At 38.6% G+C, this 26,578-nt stretch overlaps 1 protein-coding gene across 17 annotated transcripts in view; it reads left to right on the top strand.

The window, feature by feature from the left end:
- Positions 1-26,578, top strand: part of HDAC9 (histone deacetylase 9) — a 656,589-nt gene that overhangs the window by 561,839 nt on the left and 68,172 nt on the right. For 16 of the 17 annotated variants that reach the window (XM_056519738.1, XM_056519739.1, XM_056519740.1 and 13 more), the window contains 2 exons: positions 2,339-2,465; positions 4,048-4,169. In XM_056519738.1, coding sequence (XP_056375713.1) covers positions 2,339-2,465; positions 4,048-4,169 — 249 coding nt within the window. The remainder of the gene's footprint in view (positions 1-2,338; positions 2,466-4,047; positions 4,170-26,578) is intronic. The other variant, XM_056519737.1, reaches the window with a different exon arrangement.

Genomic DNA, 26,578 nt, shown 5'->3' with positions numbered 1-26,578 from the left:
TACTGTATTTGTTATGACGAATATTTTTTTTTTCCCAGTACACATCACAATAATGTGTACTGTGTAAACAAAAAGTGATCATCCCTCCCTGTTTCCAGCTTGTGGTCCAAAGAAGGCGAATATGCGAATATGCAAAAATTTGCGAATATCGGCACTTCCAGAGGACACTGATCCCTCCCTTCTTTTAGTTTGTGGGCCAATGAGAAGGATGCAAATACAGTTGTCAGAGGTTAGCAACATCCCTAGCAACCAACAGGAAAGTAGTTAGTTGAAAGATATCATCGCGCATGCGCATTTTTGCGAATTTTATTACGAATTTCGCATGGAAAAAAAGAACGAATATGCGAAATTTGCAAATATAGGACAAATATTCGTCCATATTTTTGCAAAATATCGCAAATTCAAATATGGTCTATGCCGCTCATCACTACTTACCACTAAGTCACTGTGCTTGCAGGTCAAACTGCAATAAAGAAAATAGTGACCATAATACAGTATGGAGTACGCTAACTCCTAGCACACCCCATCTGGGTCCGTGAGATTTTGACAGGGAAATTATCTCTGTATGCAATGTTTTTCTACCATCGATTTTAAAGAAGTTGTCTGGAAATTACTTTTCTTTCTTAGGGCCCTGGGTGCTGAAAAAAATAAAGCATACTCCATAAGCACTGCCATTTTGATGACATGTTTCTTGCTTCCTCCTGCTTTCGATGACATGCTCACTATTTAGGAACTGCCCGCTCAGCCAAACATTAGCTGCATTGGTGACCTGCCTCAAACAGTGATTGGCTGAGTGGGCAGTTTCTCTTCGGCACATTTTCAGAAGCAGGGAAAGCTAAGAGCATCGGGGACTGGATGACGGGGGATCGGGCCGCTGAGTAACATTTCATCCCTGGGCAACCCTCTTAACAGAACTTGTGATGGAGGATCTACACGGTGCTTCTTACCCAATTGTCAACAGAGCCTTAGAGACTGATCTGCTGATCAACTAAGATCATATGACACATTTCCAGAACTGCTAGGAGAAAACAGAGCTTCCCTAGGATAATAGGATAATACTATCTTCAGCATGTTTTAAAATATAAAAAACATACAGGTAATCTGCACACCTTGTAGCGTGTGTGAAAGACACAATGACTTATGATAGCAAGGAATATCAAATGGAGGGTTGAGCGGTACAGGAGCTTCCTGTAGATACAGCAATGATCCCGATCTAAGATATGGTTAAAAACTGGTTTCCAATTGCACCATCCACCCACAATGAGTCCAACACATATATAGTGTATGAACCAATATGTATACTTTATTTTGACAATCACAGACATGCTTAGATACTCGAATGTATCTTTCTCAATGTAAATACAGTATCATACCTGTTTTTACATTGAGAAAGATACAAGTATCTAAACATGTCGGTGATTGTCAAAATAAAGTATACATATTGGTTCATACACTATATATGAGTTGGACTCATTGTGGGTCAATGGCACCATTGGAAACTGTTTTTTAACCATATCCCAGATTGGGACCATTGCTAGAACTTCTAGTATAGACTTGAACCCTATATGTGAACCCTTTTGCCACAGTTGACTACCGGAGGGAAACTCCTAAATAGAGGAAACCCGGCCACCACATATATTCATCAATTTACATTATATATTGTGAACTTGTAGGCAAGTGGGTGGAAGAAGGTCTCTTTTTTTATATCATTGCACACATTAGATATCTAACCTAAATCAGACAGTCTTGGTGACAATTTCCTTTTTCAAAACAACAGTAAAGTGACTACCAATGATCTCTGCTTTGTTGGAATCTGCACTGGTTTTAACTTCTCACACTCATCCCACCATGTAGGTGCAGCAGGTTTTTCATTTAGCACTCAATAAGGACGGACTGAGGTTTAATTGACCTTAGGGGAGAGCATTTAATCCATTTTCCAACAGCATACCCAATGTATTTTATGTCTTCAGAGCCACAATATTAATTTGAAATGCTGGCAGTAAGTAATTCCCAACTACCCTATGGGTAAACAAATAGTGTGGGAAGCTAAGTTAAATTGTCACATTTATGGGAGTTCCCTTCTTGCTGAGAATATACTGTGTGAAGTTGTTACTTAGAAACTAGCAAAGTGAAGTCACATTTCCTAAATCACATTTAACCCCTTCTCTACTCAAGTGATATTCTGTACCAATAATATACATTTATAATGTTACATTTCTGGTGTAGGAGCCTCAAAAAGTGTTGAAGTTTTGACTAGTGGAGTCTCCAGCTCCTGTAAGTTTTACACTATGTAGTCATGTATTCTTCTTATTTATTTTTGTTCTTTTTGGGATTATAGGAGCTGTGGCCAGCACCGAAGTAAAGCTGAAACTCCAGGAATTCCTCCTGAGTAAATCTGCAACAAAAGATACTTTCACAAACGGAACCAATCATTCCATGGGCCGCCACCCTAAGCTTTGGTACACGTATGTCATCATATCTCAGTGTCTTACTTTTGACAATAGCTTGGCATAGGTGACAAGTTTCGTCAAGGATTTATAGCAAACACATAACAAATTTTAAGGACCAATGTAGCTTAATATAAACACAATGGTGTAGCGTACACACATCTATAATATGTTTTTTATTGCTGGGTTATGATACATGCCCCATAACTGATAACTGATAATTATACACATGCCTTGAAAAGGACATTCAGTTTTAAATGATGTCAATGATTTCAGAGGTTTTACTACTAAGTTTGTAAACGAAAGATGTCTCTCAAAAGTAAAGTCAATAAAAAAATCCAGAAAGAGCTGAATAGGTGCCCTCAATGGTTTCCATATCTTCCATAGCCTTTTGGAGAGTTGCTGTACATTGTTAACTACTATATTATTATAAATGGAAATATCAGAGGCAACACTGTACCAGACCGTACTTGTAATAAATTGTAGTGTGAAAAGCATTAGTTTCCATTTACAAGCTTGGTTATGGTTATAAAGCTTGTTTATGTGAAGTAGTATCATTACCTCATATGAGTGTCCCCTTATGATGCTTTTCTTTAGTAGCAGGTGACGATTTTAAGATTTTTATTTATGACGTACAATAATGGGCCAACATAGTACAATGTCCTACCCTATAGCTACTCAACTTATTAGAATGTTTTACTTTCTCATTTCTCACATCTAGTTTACAATTTAATCTCATTATAATATAGAACATGACATCACTCAAATTTTGACGGTCCTTGCTTCTGGAGCATACTCCTAAAAGCCTTGTCCCATTGAGTGCAATGAATCTTGTGTATATAATACATGTTATAAAGTAAAGGTGGAGGTAAAGTGAAGGCGTTCTACTCCTTTTCAAGGAATCATGGTCCAATTGTGATTGCAACTTCTCCACCCCCATGGAAAGTCCAAATTGTGTAGTAGTTCTGCTCCAGAAAAAGTAGTTCTGCTTCAGCTACAGTCTCACCTAATGAAGCTTCCATTCAAACCAATGTTGGACCCTTAAAGGGCCTTAAAACATGATTGGGGAAACCCCAAACAGCAGTCTACAGATGGGTTACTTTCCCTTCTGAGAGAGATTCTGGATTGGTACTGTATATAATCCTCAATCATTTTTTAAGGGCCAAACATTTATTTGAAAAGACAATACCTCCAATAGGCGGCAATGTAGATCAAGTTTTTTTTTTTTTTTTCTGGATACGAGCTACTTTGCCTACTTTTGTAAGACTCATTCTTGTAAGACTCCATACACCAGTAAGGCAATCTCTTCAAGGTGAAACACTACCCGCGTCATATTCCCATAAATGCTAAGATGTCTGGAAGTTCTCAGAACAATGTTCATTGTAGTAACTAGAGGGATAGACATGTAAAGTAACTAAGATCTCTCCCCCTTCTCCTTCAACAATCCATTGTACACATTGTGTATTAATATATATAAAAATATACACAGCAATGTAAACATATACACAGCATGTATAATACGATAGAATATATTGTAAAATAGGGAAGTATAAGGATACCAAATTACCAGAAGGGTCTCATTATGTTGCTTATGTTGCAGGGCAGCACATCATACTTCATTGGATCAAAGCTCTCCTCCATTAAGTGGGACCTCTCCATCATACAAGTATCCTTTACCAGGGGCTCAAGATAGTAAGGACGATTTTCCTTTAAGAAAAACCGGTAGGCTTATCATTTTGGTTATATGCTATTTTAAATGCATAATGTATTTGCATTGTTCCCTTTTATACATAGTTCTTAGCAGAAACTACTCTCAAGCAGTTGAGTTGAGGCAATATTTTATCTGAGACTTTAATATTGATGGCTTCTTCTCAGTGTCACTTTTACATGGTTGTGCATTTTATAGTGGTTATGTCTGGTACTGCAGCTCATCCTAACCATGAGCCCCTCAATTAGCTGATCTGTAAAGGGGGTCCTGTAAATATGTCTGATATTGATAGCACCTCATAAAAATGTTCTAATTCTGCAGATATTTTTTATTTTTAAATCTGCTCCATGTCAATTCATGTTGTGGCAAAACCTACGGAAGGACTTTCAGATATTTCTGCACCTACCCTTAAAAGGGATGTTCTGCTTACTGCTTCTTTTGCCCCTTGTGCTCTACTTCCAAGATGAGAGGTTGTGGGTGCCAGTTGTGATCATTGTGTGCAAGCAAAACCCACGCCCGCAGACGATTACCAATAGCTGCAGGATGTCACTGCAACAATGGCAACATACTGCAGCTACTGGTCGTCACATGTAGACATGGTTTCATTAGCACACAATGATTGAGACTGGCATCTACCACCAGACATTTTTGAGATTGAAAATCAATTGTATGTATCTGAATAGGATTGTTACTTTTTACATGTGCATGGATTTCTTCTAGCTACAGTAAGATGAGTGGGACTAGTTAGTCAACTGAAGACATACAGTACTCTTATAGTGTAAAAATGGCCATACACATCAATAACTGTTCACCCATCTTCAGACAGTTATCTTTCCTGACTCCCTTGTAAATATAACTAAAAAGAGAAGGAAATCAGGCCCTGACAGACACCGTTTATGGTGGATTATTTACAAAGATAATAACCTAACAGAGAATAACCCAACAGCAAATGTCTGAAGGCCCCCCATACATTATAGATCGCAAGCTGGACAAAATTGACAAATTCAGATAACTTTTTTTTTATGTGGATTGCCAAATCTCAAAATGATATGTAAATGATTCCCTAAAAACCCTTATACAAATTTGGCAAGATGACATGACGTAATAAAGATTTATGTGATTATCAAAATTAATTCCAAACTCTAATAATTTAATGTCTTTATTTCAAACTCTAATAATATAATATCAAGTACCAATGTAGAAGAGCAGAGTTTGTCATTTGATACAACACTCCTTGATATCACAGCCTCTTATGGCAGAAAAACACAATGTGGGTTTAACATTGGCAGTTTTTATCCCAAATGATTTAATAGAAATCCTTAAAGGAAATCTGTAGTGAAAAAAACGTATTCCCTATCCACATGATAGGGGCTAAGTGTTTGATCGCGCGGGGTCAGAATGCTGGGACCCCACGCCATCTCCTGCACAGTGCCCCGGCATTGCCACGGCTCTCCTGTACAGGAGGCATGTCGGCCGTGTCATGACATTGTGGCCGACACGCCCCCTCCATGTATCTCTATGGGAGAGGCAGAGATGCAGCGTTCATGCCTCCCCGCCTCTCTCATAGAGCTGTGTGGAAGGGGTGTGTGTCCGTCGAGCTCAATGAGCTCAATGCTACGCACAATAACCGGCGCACAGCGCAGCAATGCCGGAGACCATTCAGGAGATCGCGGGGGGTCCCAGCGGTCAAACCCCACGCAATCAGACACTTATCCCCTATGCTGTGGATAGGGGATACGTTTATTTTCACTGCAGGTGTCCTTTAAGTCACATACTAATCACATGACTTTTTTAATTAGAAAAATGCCAAAGAAAAAATGCCAAGATTAAAATTCACTATTTTTGAAAAAAACACCACAAAAACTGCATCTTGGACATACAAAATGAGCCGACAGTTTCTTACGACGTTTTTTCAGGTAACAAAAAAAAAAGCATGCCAAAAATAAATTGTGTAGAAACCTAGCCTATCAACGGCATTACACCTTCTGCATAATGCTTAAAGAGCTATTCCGAGTAAAAATTACTTATCCCCTATCTACAGAATAGGGGATAAGTGTCAGATGGCAGTGGGTCCCAGCCCCCCCCCCGGCCCAACAATCAGACACTTATATTATTTTAAAAAATCTATAGTTCAAATAAAAATCTGCCTTTAAATAAATCAGAATTTATGCACAAATGTTAGTTCACCTTTTTAAAGGTTACACCTATAAAATAGCTTAGATAACCTTCTAGACCTGAAAAGGCTTCAAGCATCCCATAGTAAACCTATGATATCACGGCCTTTGATGTCTAATCCAGGAAAGATCCCGGCTGTTATTCTTTGGTTCCAATGGGAATCAGATCCTGTCCCGCTCTATATAGTTTCTAATGGACATCGCGTTTGCATCAAGTGAAAGTTGCTGAACCCATGCTGGGAACATGAATAGGTGTAGAAAAGTACAAACCTACACAGCTGCTATTGAAGTTTAATGGAAGTGGCATTTGAAAGGAATACATGTCCCAAATGCGGCCCTTATCAGAATCTCAGGGAGGGGGAATTTGCCCTTTAGGTTTCTCTGTGTCCGTTTCTATTACGTATGTATGGGCTGATATCTTAAACAGATGAAATGACGGAGACCCTGCAAATGAGTCTTGAAGGACTGTTACACGTATAGCTGGGTAAACATGTGGGCAGGGAAAAGTCCTATGGCATGCTGTGAGCTTGAATACCTAGCAAATACTCCCACTAGTATCTAGCGTCCCCCTTAAAGGACCCCTGTAGAGTGTGGTTTGTTATCATTAGCCACAAATTATAAATATTAATAGGCTGCTTTCACGCTGTAGAATTATCCGTTTTAAAGATCCGTTATAATGATCCGTTAACAAAACCATTAAAAACGGACGTTAAACGGCCAGTACAAAATCCCATTATAGTCTATGGGATTTTTACATTACCCGTTTTAACCCGTTATAGCCCGTTATTAATAACGGACGTTATTTTGTGACTGGAGCGCATTGTGAAATAGCGCATGCACTATTTCTTCCGTTCTTTCTCCAGTCACAAAATAACATCTGTTATTAATAAAGGGCTATGACGGGTTAAAACGGATAATGTAAAAATCCCATAGACTATAATAGGATTTTGTAACGGCCGTTTTTAATGGTTTTGCTTACGGATCATTATAACGGAAGGCTGTCCGAAGGCTGTCCGGGCATACTGGGAGTTATAGTTTTGCAACAGTTGGAGACAGACTGTTTGGAACACTCTGGCAGTATGTATTCTGCGTGGATTGGTCTATAAATTTAGCTAAAATGGAAATAGGATAAATTGGCTCAGAAAGGGTTCACTACAATAAATAGAAGAGTGTGGACGTGTTTGATCATATTTTCAGAATTTTTTTTAAAGACAGTGGGGGAGATTTATCAAAACTTGTCTGGAAGAAGTTTGCCCATAGCAACCAATCAGATCGCTTCTTTCATTTTTAACAAGGCTTCTGCAAAATGAAAGAAGCAATCTGATTGGATGCTAGGGGCAACTCAGCAACTTTTCCTCTGGATAGGTTTTGATAAATCTCCCCCATAAAGTTGTGTCTTCCCTTGGACTTTACACTTTGCACAACGCCAAATCCTCAGCAATTTAGGAAGCGGCGTACGCCGGGCATGCTGGAAGTTGTAGTTTTGCAACAGCTGGAGATGCCAGTGCGAATTGATATATATATATATATATATATATATATATATATATTTCACTGAAATAGGAAAAATGGCAACAGAAGGGCAAACTGCAACAAATCAGATGGGATTTTTAGGAACGCTCGCAGGCCGACATCTTGCAAAGACATAGCGTTGGGTCTCCCCTTGGACTTTACACTTTGCGCGTTGAGAAATCTGGTGCAATTGGAAAACACTGCAGTATGTTCTCTGCCGGTGGGAAATTATATATAAATTTCCCTAAATGGGAATAGGAAAAAATGGCTCAATGAATTGCAACAAATAGGGGAGTGTGCAAACGTTTGATCAGATTTTTCGTAAAGCACGTAGGCCAACATTTTGTAAAGATGTAAGGTTGCGTCTTCCCATGGACTTTACACTTTGCACGACGCAAAATCGGCAGCAATTTATGAAGCAGCGTGTGCCGGGCATGCTGGGAGTTGTAGTTTTGCAACAGCTGGAGAAGCAATGTTTGGAAAACACTCCCAATGCGAATTGATATATACATTTTACTAAAATGGGAATTGGAAAAATGGCACCAAAATGAAACAAATAAAGGCGTGTGCACGCATTCGATCAGATTTTTAGGTACGCTCGCCGTCCGACATTTTGTAAAGATGTAACGTTGCGTCTTCCCTTGGACTTTACACTTTGTACATTATGAAATCTGATGCAATTGGAAAACTGCAGTATGTTCTCTGCCAGTGTGAATTCATAGATACATTTGGCTATAACGGGAATAGGAAAAATGGCAACTAAATTGCAAATATGCAACAAATAGAGGAATGTCGCTCAAAAGCCGAAATTTTCTTTTAAAGACGTAACGTTGCATCTTCTGTTTAACTTTACACTTTGCACAAAGCGAAATCCGCTGCAATTTATAATGCGGTGTGCGCTGGTCATGTTGGGAGTAGTTGTAGTTTTGCAACAGCTGGAGGCTTACCGGTTGGGGAAACACTGGTATACATAGATGCTGTGAATAAAAACAAATAAACAAGTGAAGGCCTTTTTTGTACACCATATCTGCAAGGTTGCATTATTTAAAAATAATAAAAATAAATGGGTAGTGAAGTACAATACATTTACACTACAATATATGTTCTCTGTTTTTTATTTATTTATTTATTTTTTAGCTGGTGGGAAATGAATAGGACAAAGTATGGTACAATATAATGTGAGAAGTGAACTACAGATGATCCCAATGAACCATTCTTCCTGCGTGGATAACATTCTGCTTATGGTGTATATTTTCTATGGGGTTAATGACTTACCAGCCCCACCACATTTCATTCATTAACGTGACATTTTAACAACATCCAGAGATACCCTGTTTACCTATTGAATCACAATAAGTACAATGGAGTTAATTCTAGCCCTCAGCTACGTCACCCCTATGTTTTTATGCTGGTTTTATCAGGAAAAGAAACAGGAACCCCGACACGAGTCAAATGACCCTTGCCTCATTTAGGTAGCCAGGAGGCTATGCTGCAGGCCTCGGGGACAATGAGGGACTGTTGTACTACCTTGGCTATTGGGCAGACAATGGTGTCCTGTATATCCTTTCAGTGATAGACAGGCAAAAATCTGTCACCTTTGCCCTTGAGGTTAAGCCTTTTTTTCCTTTGCTATAGGCTACAAGGTTTAGGTAGTTTATACTCATTTATATAAAAAGTTGGATATGTTTATTTTAAACATCATTGAATCATGGTTATCATCATTGAATCAGTTTAATTTGTATACCAAAAATAAAATAGGGAAGCAGCATTTAATGGACATTTCCCATAGCTTTCCTGTCATTCCATGACATGGGTTAATGGCGTAACCTAAAACAAGCAAAATATGTAAAAGGACTCAGAACTATCATTCATTATTTATATAGTACTTGTCTCCTTTTATGGCACAGAGGGACATTTTAAGCCCATCGAGGTGCCAGGGCCCAACTACAACCACTGCAATATGTCATTGGAGAGAAGGGTAGGACATGTTCAAGCTAAACCCTATCATTGAAAGAGAGATAAGCCACGGTCAAAGCTGTCTGGTTGCCCCTTACCCTTCCCCAAAGAGAACACATAAACATTCAGCCATGCCGAGCAACCATGACTATGGGGAGGTTAGAAGAGATAACTGTCGGCCAAACAAACGTTTGGCTGAAAGTTATTGAACATGTATGGGCATCTTAAGTGTAGTGTCAGAAAAGGTGAAAATGTATGTGTCCCTCCATCTTTAATGACCGCGTTCAATACACTTGCAGGAGGTCAGATTTTCACACAACCCCTCTAATGGTTTATCTACAGCAGCATGGCTTTGATCCTTGTCTGCTACTGACATGCTAATTTACATAGAATGGTCTCTTCTCACTTTTACGTTTACAATAATAATGTCTTTATAGATGCAAAATGTGTTTTTTACGACCGTTTGGCTCTTTGTCTATTGTGCTACCTTAGGCCCAGACATTCTCTGGCAGGCTATTGCTAGGTTTCATAAAGCACCAATGTAAGGGTAGAGAAGGCAGTCATGTGTAGACCAGTCCATCAAGTCCACAATACACTGTCTGCAAAGTGGGATGTCTATTGTGCCTGCTGGATGACATTGGATTGTGGTGACAACCACTACATACACTAACGCTTGGTTGTAACTCAGCTTTTTGCCTTCCCTAAATGGCAAACAGATCTGCCACAATACCTTCATTTCAACTATTTCTCTACTCAGAGTATCAATCTTTACTAGAGTTGTAGATTATAGGCTTTTCTTTACTCGGTATAAAGAGTCAGTTCACTGCCTTAGCCTAGCATCTAAATACCATGGTCAAGTCTTGATGCCCCCCGTAGCACCCTGCACCCAAGGCACATGTTCTGCCACCCCTAGTTATTCTTGTGATCTTTACTGATTCCATAAATACAGAAGCTCAAGATACTGTCATCTGTGGTCACAACTTATTGGGGCCCCCTGGAATAACTCTTTAAGGTACATTTCTAACCAATGTATCTGCTGTGGATTTGCTTCTGCAGATTTCATCCTGTTAATTCACTACAATTAAATAGTTGAACATGGCTTTAAATCCACAACATCAAATCATTGCATCATCAAATCTGCAGCATATATGGTATGTGTGAAAGTACAGGGACATTAATAAAAAAATTTAAAAAAAAGTTATACTTACCTACGTCAATTCTCTACAGCTACCAGTCTGATGTCATCCGGTTCTTCCTCGTCAGTGCTTCTTCCTGTTTCCAAGATGAGTCATCTCAGCAAGAACTGCACGCTTAGCCAATCACTAACTGAGGTGGGACACGTATGTAGCCACTAATTGGCTGAGTGTGCAGGTTCTACTGAGACAACTCATCTTGGTAACAGGAAGAAGAGCAATGAGCCCGGATTGGATAGCATCCGACCAGGAGCTGTGGAGGGTCAGAGCAAGTGTGTATGATTTATTTATTTTTAATAATGCCTTAGCCATCAATTAAAAAAAAAGTGTATGCCCCCAGAAAACCCCTTCATGCCTTGATTTTATAGAGATCAGGCACAATTTATTACCATTGGGTTGAAAAAAAAACAAAAAACTGTCTTGCTCTCAAAAGCACTGAGGATATGGACTTTTGCATGCTAACATTTTAAGACTTCTTTTCCTTAAATTTTTTTACAAGAGTTTTTATCAGTGACTTGCGTTTGGCTCCCACAGCTGTAAACATCATTGTGGTTTATCTCACTGTTAAGTAAAATATTTTTTTGCCATTGGTGGTTTTCTCATAGGATAACTTTTAGTTTATTTCTCTTCAACTTTACAATATTTTGGCTGATGTCACATAGCGATAAATAATCACAGCAGCACAGCCATGAATTTTCTTATTGCAAAAACGTTCTTATTGCTTAAAGTGATGCATTGGATGATGATGGATAATGTACTACATATATAAGGCAGCCTATTCTGAAGAAAATAAATAATATTGTGAAAATACAAAAGCAGCTTCCATTTTATAATATTGGCCGAGCTATTTTTTCAATCTGAGAATTGGATTTTATGAATTTATAATGTCTAACTTAGCTTATAAATGTTTTTTTATAATTTGTAAATAAAAAATTCATGAAATCTTTAAAAAGATGCAAATAATAGAAAAAATAGGAAGACCTCTTTAGATATGTCAGAAACTGTACTGGTGGAGATCCAAGAGCTGGGATACCCTCCAAAAGTCTTCCCATAAATTGGTTGTTTTTAGAAATACACAAAAAATTCCAGTTGTAGAGTTCAGCCTTATAGTGAGAGCCTGGACAAATGTATTCAGAACATTCAGGGTTTTCCTGTCCCACCAACAATACTGTTCTCCCCCAAACTATTAGGCCATATTCACATGTCGAAATTTCAGTGCCGGATTCCGTATTGGAATTCGCCAAGGAGATTCCGCTGCAGCAGAGTCCCTGTGTACACCGTGGAATTTCCGTGTCAGATGTTTCCAACTTCTGTGTCCGCAGAAAGAATGAAAGTGTTAATTCTTTCTGCGGACTCTGCACTGAATGCATAGCCATCTATGAGACTGCGCCTTCCTGTGCGGTCCTAGCGCCTGCAGTTTGCAGAATGTCCACACAGAGATTCTCCGGGCAGACATTCCGTAGTGTGAACATGAAGAAATGTTTTCGAGAGATTTGCCCTTTAACATACACTAATGGACTCCAGTTAACATAATGACCGTCCTTACCTTGTTGTACATTGTGTTAGCTTGGCTGTTCTGTAGAACTGGTGTCATGGCTTTTACCAAGATGGAGTTTACGTGTTTTCTTGCAAAGCTAATTTTTATGTAGCATTCTTAAATCATACATAGTTTAGTTTGTTTCCTATAAAATTGACTCATGTGTATATGTTTATGGGAGCCAAGTGATGACAACTACTGTATATATATATATATATGCAATACCAAGGAAATACAGAAGATTTTAATGTATAAAAGATATAGGTGCTCTAGCTTCACCGGTGTTTTTCCATTAAGGACCTTGGCATTCACATTCTACAGGTAAAAAATCTGGGTTCTTTTTTCCAATAAGGAGAGCAAGTTATATTAGGAGGGAGCGAAATGACAGGACTAGATAGCAGGACGAGATAACTTGCTCTCCTTATTGGAATAAAGAACCCAGATTTTTTACCTGTAGAATGTGAGTGTTGTGTTATTTTCTATCTTATGTTATTTTATGTCTGGAGGCTTGCTATTTGTTACTACTGAGCAATTTAATAACTGCATTCTTACGACCAAGAAGGCCAAGGAGAGACATGGGGCCAGAGAGGGACAATTATGGCATATCCAAACATCGCAGATGGGACTACCCCTTTAAGAGGACCAGATAAGTCTCAGACTCAGACTCAGATAATATACCGTATTTTTTGCCGTATTTTTCGTTGCACTTTTTCTTCCCCAAAACTGGGGGGAAAAGATGGTGTGTCTTATACGGCGAATACACACCTATTGCGGCAGTCCCTGCGGCCATTAACGACCGGGACCCGCGGCTAATACAGGACATCACCGATTGTGGTGATGCCCTGTATTAACCCTTCAGACACGGCGATCAAAGCTGACCGCCGCGTCTGAAGCGAACGTGACACTAACCCGGCTGCTCAGTTGGGCTGTTCGGGACCGCCGCGGTGAAATCGCGGCGTCCCGAACAGCTTACAGGACACTGGGAGGGACCTTACCTGCCTCCTCGGTGTCTGCTCCATGCCGGGATCCCCTGCATGGCCGGCGCTCTCCTTCGACGTCATCACGTCGTCGTGCACGCCGTCACATCATCCAATAGGAGCGGCATGCGTAGCGACGTAATGACGGCGACGGAGAGCGTGGATCCCGGGGAAGAAGACGTCCGGAGTGTCGTGACACCACGGGGACGCGGCGACAGCAATGGAGCGACATCCAGGGCAGCGGTCATGAGCGGTGATGGGTCTGGAGCGGCGGGGACCCGTGAGTATTACCTCCTATAGTATATACTCAGTGGTCTTCAACCTGCGGACCTCCAGATGTTGCAAAACTATAACTCCCAGCATGCTGGGAGTTGTAGTTTTGCAACATCTGGAGGTCCGCAGGTTGAAGATCACTGTTGGGTTCAGAATCTTTTTTTTCTAGATTTTGCACCTTTAAAATTGGGTGCATCTTATATGCCTGTGCGTCCTAAAGGGCGAAAAATACGGTAGTCCATTGATGTTTAGTTGAAGAATTAGCATCAATAAAAGGATTCATTATTTATGCATTGAGTGTCACAGTTCCCTGTCATGATGAAATAATTTTGGAAATAAGTCCCAAGCACATGAAAGATTGCAGAATATTCAGCAGTTCAGAAACTGTTCTAACTTGTTGATAATACTATGTTATGCAACGTTACATTAATTTTAACAAGCCCCCCTTCAGTGTAATAATTGTATATCGAATTGTTAGCAGATACATGTTGTTTTGTCTCTTACTGATAAGCAAACACACAGTAAGGTCACACATCATTGTCAATCCCTGTAGGGAAACTAGCCCTAGGAAATAGGATTGATGCGATGCCTTAAATATCTCCAGCTAGAAGGGTGAACTGCATATAACTTGCATGCCTACAGTCTACCATACCTAAAGCAGACACTATGGAAATAGCTAGTTGTCATTTACACTTTATGCTTGTCGTAAAGTAAGAATGTAAACAGCAACCACAAGCATTAGTGACTATGGTATGTGACAAAACTAGTGTCATGGGGTAATAGAGATATAGCTCACAGATTCAGGTTGCTTCTTCTATTATGAATGAAAGCCAAAAAATGACTATGCTAATTCTAATTACTAATTCTGAAGAAGGTCCTGGTATGGCCGAAACGTCAATTTATTGAAGGACTGTGATTATAAAACTCTTTGCATCATACCTCTGAGTGCTAAGTTTATTCTGAAAAGTATTAAGAGGATTGGGATTCGTACTTGGGCACCTACCTAGAGGGAGTGACATATCTACCGCACGTTAGTACCACATAAATATGTTTCAAGATATTAGATAACAGGTTAAAGGGGTATTCCAGGAAAAAACTCTAATGACACCTGTCTCGGGAAACGCCCAGTTTAGAAGAGGTTTGCTATGGAGATTTGCTTCTAAACTGGGCAATTCCCGAGACAGAAAAGAACAACCTTAACTTCAGAAGCTCATAAGTACTGAAAGGATTAAGATTTTTTTAATAGAAGTAATTCACAAATCTGTTTAACTTTCTGGAGCCAGTTGATATATATATATATATATATATATATATATATATATATATATATAAATTCTGGATAACCCCTTTAAGTACATTAGGAAAAAATACAATAACAGTACCATATGAAGAAAAAAACTGCAGAAAAGAATATCACCCCAAATTGGGCTGAAAATGTTATATTTTCATTTCTTAAGCATCATGAAGACTTTTTCAAATTTCACCAAGGAAATTCACTTTTATATCACACCACATGACCATGAAAGTGTTCACTCTTCAATATATATATATATATATATATATATATATATATATATATATATATAATATGAATTACTAAATTACTAACAGTACTAACACTATTTTGTAAAGACAATCTCTCCTCCCTTTATCAAGTAAAAAGCATTGTCTTTACAAAATACCTTTAGTCCAATAAAAAGGTATTACAAGATTCTGCAACATCCTGTGATTTTGCATCCTCATCACTGGACCAATATATATATATATATATATATATCAAGCTTTCTGCATAATAAAAGGACATTGGTGGCTTCATTTTGTCTTTTGCTCCCATGGGAGTCTGTAGACACTTGAGGTCTGGCAGTCCACGATAGTCCAGGAGGCTTCACATTCCTTACAAGCATCAGCGGACCATGTCACCTAGATGTCTAGGTCCTATCTGTGAGAAAGGTCAAAAAGCATTAGGATATAGAGCAATAAATGTACAATCATAAAGGGGGGGACAATAAAAACTAAGAGCACTTAATCCCCATTCCCATTGCCGCCAAGCGCTTCTCAAAACAACAACATTACAAAATAATTCTTGACCTTTTTATACATGTTAATCCTTTTCTTTCCCAAGACACTTAATACTACTTTAGGAATCTAAATCAATGCCACAACGATGTCTTCTCCCTGATGGTTTCCATCCTAGTCCCTCTAAATGACTTGACCTTTTTTTTTCTGTAGATTGTGAAAGACAGTTTAACAACACATTAAGTGCAACATAATTTGAGACTTTGCTTATAAACAGCTCGGAGCATTCGATCCTCGCAAGCTAAGCAAAGCTGACATAACCCAGTGTCTCGAGATCCAATAAGTGATAGAAGGATTTATTTAGCTCACGCACAGAACTTGCACTCAACCATTGTTCCATGAGTGAGACAACTCGTGCCAAATGCATTTTAGCCTTGGTGTTGTTTTTGAAGAACTTGGACTGCGAGTCGAGCAAAGTCTACGGTACGGTAAAGACTGTTTTTCATTTAGCTTCATTCATCAAAAGGATATATTTACAAAAAAAAAAACTTTAAAGGGGTTTGACGGACTAATGAAATATCGCCCGGGGGCTGGTAATGGTAGGAGAAAAAAAAAAAAAACAACATACTCAAATCTCCGATTAGTCCTAGCCCACCGCTCCTAGGTCTCCAATTGAAGTGCCCTTATGATGTCACCATATACTATACACAGAACAGAAAATAATAGAATAGTATGCCCAGCCTTATCCTAAATCTATATTGTTACATACATTCTACACTAATGATTTCCACAGTATGGTTCCTACATTGTAGCAACCAGTGGCTGTTATTTGCATTAGATATATTTATATGGAAAATGTGCCATACTTTGTCTTTTACGTTATCTCACTATGCCTATGTAGGTCAGTGCTTCCTAAACAAGGTGCCTCCAGTTGCCAATTTGCAATTATGCCAATTTGCCAATTTGCAATTATGATATGATGCCCTTTTGCAAGTTGCCAATTTGCAATTATGATATGATGCCCTTTTTTTTTGTATAGGAGTAACTGTCATCACTTAAGCTGGGCTTCAGCACTATGTTTTTTTGGTGAAAAAAACACTGCGGTCAGTAGGGATTTATGAAATGCCGTCCCACTTGTCTTTGCCTTTTTTTTTTTTTTTTTTGCCATTTGTCAGAGTTTTTGGGCTTAGTATGCGATTTTGAAAATAGCAGCATGTTGTGACTATGAAATTTTTTTCCATGAAATCTTAACGTTTCTCTCCCATAGAAGTCTATGGTAGAGAAAAAAGCCATTAAAAATGCAATCTGGGTTTTGCACTGGCGTTTCTTTCTGGTCTTTTAACATTAAGAGTTAAAAAAAGGAATGGACACAGGAATAGGACAAACTGCTAAAGGAGAAAACAACAGAATTTCCACACTAAAAACACTAGAAAAAAATGCATAATGCAAAAAATAAACGCAGTGACGATTTTTTCTGGCATTTTTTCCTGTGTTTTCTTTAGACAAAGAAACACAGGCAAAAAACCAAGTGGAAACCTAACCTCAAGGTCATGGCTAGGATGTGTTGTCATTTTATGAATGGTGGGGTACTGGCCTCTGGGACCTACACTGAGCGTAGCAGCCTTGCACAGCATCCCTCAGCAACACTGTGTGTGGACAGCTCTCTCCCTCGTGTTTCCAGCACCAGCACACGGGCTAGCCGGCAGCGTCCCCGGACCGGATCAATGGTAGAGCAAAGGAATGTCCAGCGCCAAGTGCGGTAAAACGACAGATACTTTATTGTAGGATCAGCAGGCACAAACTTGCATCAGGCAGGAGCCAACGCGTTTCGGACCGTAACATGGCCATCACTAAGGACCTGTAACGGTCCGAAACGTGTTGGCTCCTGCCTGATGTAAGTTTGTATCCGCTGATCCTACAATAAAGTACCTGTCGTTTTACCGCACTTGGCGCTGGGCATTCCTTTGTTATACCCTTTGCACATAGGGGCAAGACAGGAGTGCTCCTATGGAGGGGAAAAACTCAGAAGGGGACACAGCACTAAATCAATTCTGTGGCCCCTTAATTTTCCTGAAAAATGGGGGTCCCATTGGTGATGATGTATTCTAGTGATCTGCCATCGATTTATGAACTGGGAATACACCGTTTCTCAATTGTTTACAATCAGAGCAGGGAAGCGGCAGTGATGTTTGATCATAGCGCTGGGACTTGTCCGTGAAGATGAAGGCTACATTGTACAAACGTCTTTTTTCCCTCATAACATTCTGTCCTTTTCACATTTCGTGCTAGACATACTGGAAGGTAAAGTAGTAAATGAAAGTTTGGAAACCAGTAATTCACATGAATATGTTACACTTTAGACATCTGAATAATAATAAACAAAGCATTGAAAACTTTCTATGTGGCTAAATGCTTAGTTCTTGGCAGATATCAGCATCTCGGAGTTCTCCGTATCTCAATATCTCTCTCTTTATGAGAACTTCTTGTTCTTTGTTACTTTTGATTAAGGAAAACCAATGAAGCCTTTTTGCTATTTACTAACAATGAAATCAGCCTTGACTCATTGAAAACTAGATTTCCAGTAACAGATATATTGACAAATACTTCGTTATTGTTTTATAAAATACAATGGCCAATATTTACTAAAACATTTTAAATTCTTACACAGTGTAAACTTAGACAAGGCAATCGAAGAATGCACCAGATTTATCATAGTGGGTCATACTGTTTGACAAGTCTTAGGCTACGTTCACACTACAGAATTTCTCGATCCAACAAAGAAAGAAAAACTGCGGCAGCTCACCAAGACGATTTTTAGGCTTTATTGTAAGCGGGGATACACACAGGTGCACACTCACAAGAGAGTAACGTCCGTTTCACACAATTGTGCTTCTTCTGGCTTGACAGAAGTTTTTCTTTCTTTGTTGGATTGAGAAATTCTGTGTATGGACTTTGCTGCTGAGCACCACTAATAAGGCGAACAGTGGGTGGCTGTGCGAAGAGCATCGGTGTGTGGGGAATCTCCTCGCTCTCTATGCAGATACAGTAGTGCCAGCGGGACATTTTTCTCTTGATGTGCTGGACTACAGAATTTCTGTTGAATGTCCAATCTGCGTTGATCTAACATCTGATATAACATTCTGTTGCAGAAATTCCACTGTGTGGGTGCTGCATTGTTGTCAATGGTGAGGGTGCAGGTCCATGTGGTCCAAGCTCTGATGAATTTCCATGGTGGAATTTCTACCTGGAATATAGCATGGGAAGGAAATTTTCATTTTGAAATTCCATAGAAAATCCACAATCTTCTGCATGAAGAACTTGTGAATTGGCGCTTATGACCTCGACAATTTGCTTAAAGGGGTACTCCACTCCCCAGCGTTTGGAACCGTTCGGGCCATCACGACCCCTTTCATAGACTTTCATTTAGGGGGCGTGACGTTGCGAGGAGGCAAGACGTGGCCACCCCCGAAGCCCGCACCCAGCTTTCAGAACTAAATGTTTTGAACACTGGAGGGTGGAGTACCCCTTTAACAGTACAACTTTGTAAAAATTCTGAACAACAGAGCTTTATTTTAAATGAGAGCAGCATGCAAAAAAAACATAAACAAGAAAAAGCAAAACAAAATGAGTAACAAAAAAATGTAAGAAAAATGTTCTTATTTTAATCAAATTTCTTCTCATTTTTTATTTATTTTGTATGTTTACTGCTTTGATAAATGATGTTGTAAAGGATTATGGAACACATCATCATGTCATACGTCACTAAAAGTTATATTTGTGAGTTATAATGGGAAAAAACTCACTAAAACACTAATAAGAAAAAAAAAAAAGAAAAAAATGATAACGTCAGCGTACAATCATGTTTTGCTAATTGAGTAGAAATTCAGAATGAATTCCTAAACGTAAAAGACTTCAACACAAAATGTTATTTTCTGTCTGAAAGCAAAATATTTGAGTTGCTCTTGAAAAATTGCATAATCTTTCTTCTCTGCTGTTGGTGTCCTCATGGGAAAGCCATATAAATGAGAGTGATACCTCCCCGTTGGTTTTAGCTGTTAGAAATTCTAAGCACGCTGAAATTGTACATAATTCTCTTCCAAAGGAAATAGCATTTCAGTAGTTTTTCCGCTGTGCCTCATTGAGTTATGGTGCTGCAAAATTATCCCTGCTAAATGACTCCACCAGATGGAGGGTTGCATTGTATATTTGGTTAATTAAGTTGTAGGGGACTAGAATAATATCCCTAAACACAAGCACCCTATCGGAGAAACAGGAACAATTAACATCAGTTTCTAGCTCCATTTTAAATACAACGTAAAACAGGTGTCATTTATAATTTCATTAATAAGGCAAATAAACTTTCTATCTTAAAAAAATAAAAAGTTATATCATTTTTTTCCATTCAAATAGCTGGAGTGAAACATGATGTAATGCACACTTGTACTGACATTTTTGTTTCATTATATATTAAATGTAGCATTAAAAAATATATTTTTAGCATACTGTATGGGCAGCATATATGATTTGACATAATTCATCAATTGTCAAGACTCCTCTATAGACACATAGGGGGACATTTATCAATGTTTGCTTATGTATTCCTTTTTTAGTTATTTTTTTCTTACTATTTTTTTGCTTTCAGCCTGTTGATAAATTTCTTTCACGTAAGCACTTTTTCTGTTTTTGCTTTGGTAGTGGCTTTTTCTGCTCCATGTCTGAACTAGAATAAATTTAGTAAGCTTTTTTCACGCAATGCGACTTTTTTGCGACTTTCACACTTGATAAATCTCTGACCACTGCAAGTCAAAAATCACTTTTTGCTTTGGTAAGCAAGATTTTCCTTTTTTGCTTAGGGCACTGCTCAATGAAAAAGTCGCAGAAAAAAGAGTGTAGGCGCACGTGCGACAATTTTGCGACAATTTTAAGCAAAAAAAAACTACTGAATGCTTTGGTAAATGTCCCCCATATTTATTTAGATGATTAAATGTGAATGAGCTGTTGCCGAAAGCCCCTGGCAGTTGCTTATCTTCCCAGGTAACAAGAGATCGGGCATGTTAAAATCCAGTATGCCAATCCCTCTTTATCCTGACAACTGCTGTTGAAAGACAGGAGGCCCCCCCCATACACACAAGATTGTCAGCCAATCCCAACAAAATCAGATGGCCTGTTGATAAAGTGTCTTTTGGTGCCAACTGAGCGCTCATGTTGAATTAGTGATGGCTAACAGCTGTTGCTTATGTTTCGATACCTTAAATAGATTTTGCTGTCATTGAACTTAACTTTAATAATGGGAGTTATTATCAGGTGAAGGGTGGGATTAGGAAGTCAGGTGGTGTGAATGATACACATTGAGGGGCATGTCTGCATAATACACACCCCCTGACTATATAATCTTGCCCAACACTTGTTATTCACTCCCGTTATAACAATTACTTTCCGCCCATCTGACAGTTTCCCTGAATTGTCAGACAAAATATTAACCCTTATATCTCTTGAATGGAAGGATGTATGAAGCAACTATAAGCTATTTATTGACAATGTACTGTTACTTTTTCGGGGTTCTCTTTAAAGCATAAGTCTGATAATGCTTTGGCGGCAGGATATCTGGTTAAATTATGTATCCCGAGAAAATAGCGATTAGGATAGGGATTTTCATGAAGTCCCATGAAAGTTTATGGGACTTTCCCAAAATCTGTATCCTGATCGTTGGGTTACAGAGTTGCTGGGAGATTTAAACATATATTCTGCCCCCAGAGCATCATTGGAGTTACACTTTAAAGCAGCATGTACAGACTCCAAGTTTGACTTGTAATGTGCTTCTGAATTTCCGGCCTTACTGCTGTACCAAAGTACCTATTATACATATAAAATATTTCCTTCATTGTAGCATTATTTAGTTTATTGGGGCTACATAGAGGCCGTAGACCCTATTCTGTTTAGAAATCTATTTTAAATTTGTGCACCTAGCCAGTTGCATGTAAATATACCCTGGCCTTTTTTTCTAGATACCAATTTGAGATATCACTCATAAAAGTTATATTTTAATTAATTAATAATACACTTTTCCCCACTTTCTTTGTGTCTTTTTTCCCTATCAAATATATGATAGTGGTTTCCTTGATGTAATTGTTAATATTGGAATCATACCCAAATAGGCTATTTGTACCTAACTATATACCTTTATATAATCCATTTCTTATGGTCCAAATGAACTTTTAATTAAGACCTTAGTAGTAAAAAGATTTAAAAAAAAGTAGCATCAAAAGCCCCGAGGGATAGAGCAGCACTTCAGTAATTTGTACTTATGAAGAACAAATGTGCCTCTTTGTCTAGGAACCATATGCTTTCATTGCGTAACATTCACACATTACAGCTAATGGCCGGTTAGTTACTAAAGGTTTCACATTTACATTTTACTAGTTAATCACCCCATGGTCTCTCCAAGAGGAGGCTTGGAAGTTTACTGTATCTCCAGTGGGTAATAAACTCTGGTGGAAAAGAGCCTAGTTGCACATTTCAAGTGTAGAATGTTGTATGATAAAACCTGACCATATAGAGGATCAGTAAACCATGATAATCTTGCATGGTGTTTGTTTGGTGGTAATGTGTATGGTTGTGTCTGTCACCCAATGGGGTGCACATCATCATGCGGTGCGCATGCCTGAAGAACAAAATCTTGCCGAAGTTGATTTGTAGGCTATGTTCCCACTCAGTTTTTTTTAAGCTTAATTATGGTCACAATTTTTACGAATACTAAAAGTAGGCCCACAACATGGAAAAAAGGTGCAAATATTTCCATTACAGTTTTTCTCTGTGTCAGTTCAACCTCTGGTTTTGGTAAAAATACTCACAAAAAATTGTCTCAGAAAACCTGACTTGGACATAGCCTTGTTTATCATGTTACAAAATGATATATTCTTGCATGTTAACATTCTATTCACAAATGCTTATATTGCTCTACTGCAGTGGTCTCCAAACTATTGCCCTTCATACGTTACAAAGCTACAACCCCCAGCATACCCGGACATGCTGGAAGTTGTAGTTTTTCAACATCTGTAGGTCCACAGCTTGATGTCTCTTTGAAATATGTCTTTACGTCCACGAGTTGAGGCCTTTGATACCATAGTACAGTACACAGATGCGTGACCGCACACCCATTGACTCACTGCGCAGACCAAAGATCACATCATGTATGGTTTTGTGTACGTGTGTTAGTTTATTGAAGAAGCCTTAGTTTTTTCCTCTTGAAAGCAATAATTTAATGTTGCGATGTCCCTATAAACACGTAGCTGGTTGGTAGTGAAGATCTACTTTGTCTACTTCCCCAATAAAATAATGATGTATGATGATCCTTTGTCATTTTGGAGAAAGATCAACTAAAATGAAAACCTGAGATGACTATAGCATTCCTTCAATTTAAACAGGGACTGAAGCATGCATAGTCACATACCTCAAGACCTAGAAATGTTCTCTGGTGAATGCAAGGAAATAATAAAGTAGAATTTATAATTGTCTGTTTCAGTACGAGCGGGAACATCTGGTGGACATATCTCATGGTGTACTCACCACAGCTGTGCTTTAATCACTATTGACTCACATGTACCAAAAGACTATAAAAAGATTATATATTTTAAGAAGCGCTGATGATCTATGGTAAAAAAAAAATAAAAAAAATAAAAAATTTAATTACACTGTTTTACCTTTTTATTACAAACATCAGTATTATCAATAAAAAAAACATTTTTCAAATATATTCAAGAAATAATCAAACAATGAATCAAATACGTAAAGCTGAACTCTTTCCAGTGGTGTTGCTGAATCTTTAATACAGCGTGTCAGTTTGTAAAAAATATATATTTATCACCATTTAAATGATAACAGCAAATATGAATCCAGTCCAGATTCACTAATACTAAAAGAGATGTTTTTAGGACTAGACTATTGTGACCTCATTCATGTAAACCAACATCTCCTTAAAACATTCTAATGCTACAGGCTCCCGAACCATGCGTCTCTTCTTCCTTCCAACCACTACCTTCACCCTGTTTCTTCTGCCTGTAGTTCTGGCTCTGGCCACTAGGGTATGCACCCACTCATTCTCTTGGATTTAAAGGGCCAGTGCATTACAACTAATTCTTCGCCTACATATCCCCGCTCACCTAAGTCTATATAAAGCAGCTATGCCCACTCCTTACTTCTGGAGCATTGTTATTGATTCCTAGTTACATAGTTTATAGGGTTGAAAAAAAGACCATCAAGTTTAATATTTTTCCCTTATGTGTCCCTCTGTGTTGATCCAGAGGAAGGCAAACAATGCTTATAACGCTGGTACCAATTGCCCCATATTAGGGGAAAAATTCCTTCTCAACTTTCTTCTAATTATATTGGAAACATAATTGACTATACAAGGTATACATAATTTATACATCTGGTAGATGTAGATGTCAGATATATAAGGTGTTAGCATAGCATTACACATTTTGTTGAGTATTGGTCACACAGCTGGTAGTGAACAGAGCCATATACCGCTTTACTTTTAATTTGCACCAACAGTGGAAAAAGCTGTTTCTCGCTCCACGTAATATAATTAATTTAAAACATATACAGTGATCCCTCAACTTACAATGGCCTCAACATACAATAGTTTCAACATACAATAGTCTTTTCTGGACCATTGTAACTTGAAACCAGACTCAAAATACAATGTACAGACAGTCCAGATCTGTGAAACGTGTCACAACTGGAGGAACTGACCAATCAGGATGGGCATTTTACTGGTAAATCACCTCTATTACTGAAGTACATGCACTGACTGACTGTCTGGTAGCGCCCCCTACAGTACAGGGAGGAACTACAAGTTCTGTACTACTCCTTACCTGTGCCAGGGTTAGCTGCTCCTTTGGACACCAAGTAAGGGCGGCTCCATTTGGGACACTGTGTGTACTGTATAGGACCCTGAAGAAGCTCCTGTCCTCTACGTAAACCATTGTTTCCCAACCAGGGTGGCTCCAGCTGTTGCAAAACTACAACTCTCAGCATGCCCGGACAGCCTTTGGCTGTCCGGGCATGCTGGGAGTTGTAGTTTTGCAACAGCTGGAGGCACCCTGGTTTGGAAACACTGACATAGACAGTGATTACAGCTCCCAGCAGATCTTTATTACTTTTATATGTAAGGATTTGCTTTATCTATATTAGTTATCTACTTATTTTTCTTTAATCCTCACTTTTTTCCTATTTTTGGATGACATTTTGGTGGCTTCAGAACCAATTACCAGGTTTCCATAGAGTTATGGTCTCGACATACAATGGTTTCCACATACAATGGTCGTCCCGGAACCAATTAATATTGTAACTTGAGGGACCACTGTACGTTACAATGAAACCTCTATGAGAAGACCATGCAAAATTGCATTGAAAAGTGGTCCTCTACAGGGGTGGTCTTCTAAAAAAAAAAAAAAAAAAAAAAAAAAAGGACACTGCAAAATGTATGATGGACTGAAAGTTCATCACACAAAATCTGGCTTGAGTAGGTTGGTGGTCTTCTGGCAGAGTTTTACTGTATATGCTTTTACAAACGAATGTGAACAGACTCTTATAGGTAATATTTAGGTGTGTGTATAATGAGATCTCACCTCCTAGTTATCTAGTATTATCAAGGAACGCACACTGACAAAATAAGCATTTTCTTATTATCTTCAAATGTTTAAAGAAAATAAAATTTTTAGCATATATTAGTAGACATGCATAGACATATTTCACCCACAAAGTACACACCGATCATAGCTTTAATCCATATGCAGCCTCTGGTCGTCCGGCTAGTCAAGGCTGTCTGTATACATGCCGAGATCCATGTGAAGTCTATTCACATTTCTGAGCTCTTCAGACCAAGATGAAGCTATTCCATGTCAGGTGTGTCGCAGCATCTTCACCAGAAAGGATAGAGCGTTCCATGCAAAAGATGGAATTTACTGGAAACATTTGAAAATAAAATTAAAGGGGAACTCCGGTGGAATTTATTTTTTTTTTTTTTCAAATCAACTGGTGCAAGAAAGTTAAAGAGATTTGTAAATCACTTTTATTTTGAAATCTTAACCCTTCTAGTACTTATCAGCTGCTGTATACTACAGATATACTGTAGAGAAATTTGTCAAGTTCTTTCCAGCCCGACAACAGTGCTCTCTGCTGACACCTCTGTCCGTGTCAGGAGCTGTCCAGAGCAGGAGAGGTTTTCTATGGGGATAGAATTCTAATATGGACAGTTCCTGACACGGACAGAGGTGTCAGCAGAGAGCACCGTTGTCAGACAGAAAAGAAATTCACAAATTTCTCTGTTTTATACAGCAGCTTATAAGTACTGGAAGGATTACGATTTTTTTAATAGAAGTTATTCACAAATCTGTTTAACTTTCAGGCACCAGTTGATTTAAAAATATTTGTTTTTATTTGTTTCCACCAGAGTCCCCCTTTAATGTTACTGTATATGCTTTGTTATATATCAGTCCATAGTTATTGTTTCAGACTTATTTATCAGTACAAGAGCTTTTCACTAGATAGTCTTTTTTAATGTTACTATGTAACTATATTAGGTCATTACACCTCTGCACCACTCAGTTGAAGATGGGCCTCCAGGCAGATGGGTCTGGTTGGAATTGGAGCCTCTATATACCCTATTGGTATAGAACACTTATGAGAATAGTAAATGCACTGGGTGCTGAACTCTATTCCAGTGTTTCATTTTGAAGATGTCTGGAAAGAGGAGGAGATAAAGCAAGGAAGAGAATATCA

Source organism: Hyla sarda, chromosome 5 (assembly GCF_029499605.1).
Source record: "Hyla sarda isolate aHylSar1 chromosome 5, aHylSar1.hap1, whole genome shotgun sequence".
Lineage (NCBI taxonomy): Eukaryota > Metazoa > Chordata > Amphibia > Anura > Hylidae > Hyla > Hyla sarda.
Note: the sequence above shows the minus strand (reverse complement) of the source record. Positions and strands in the feature narration are given on the sequence as shown.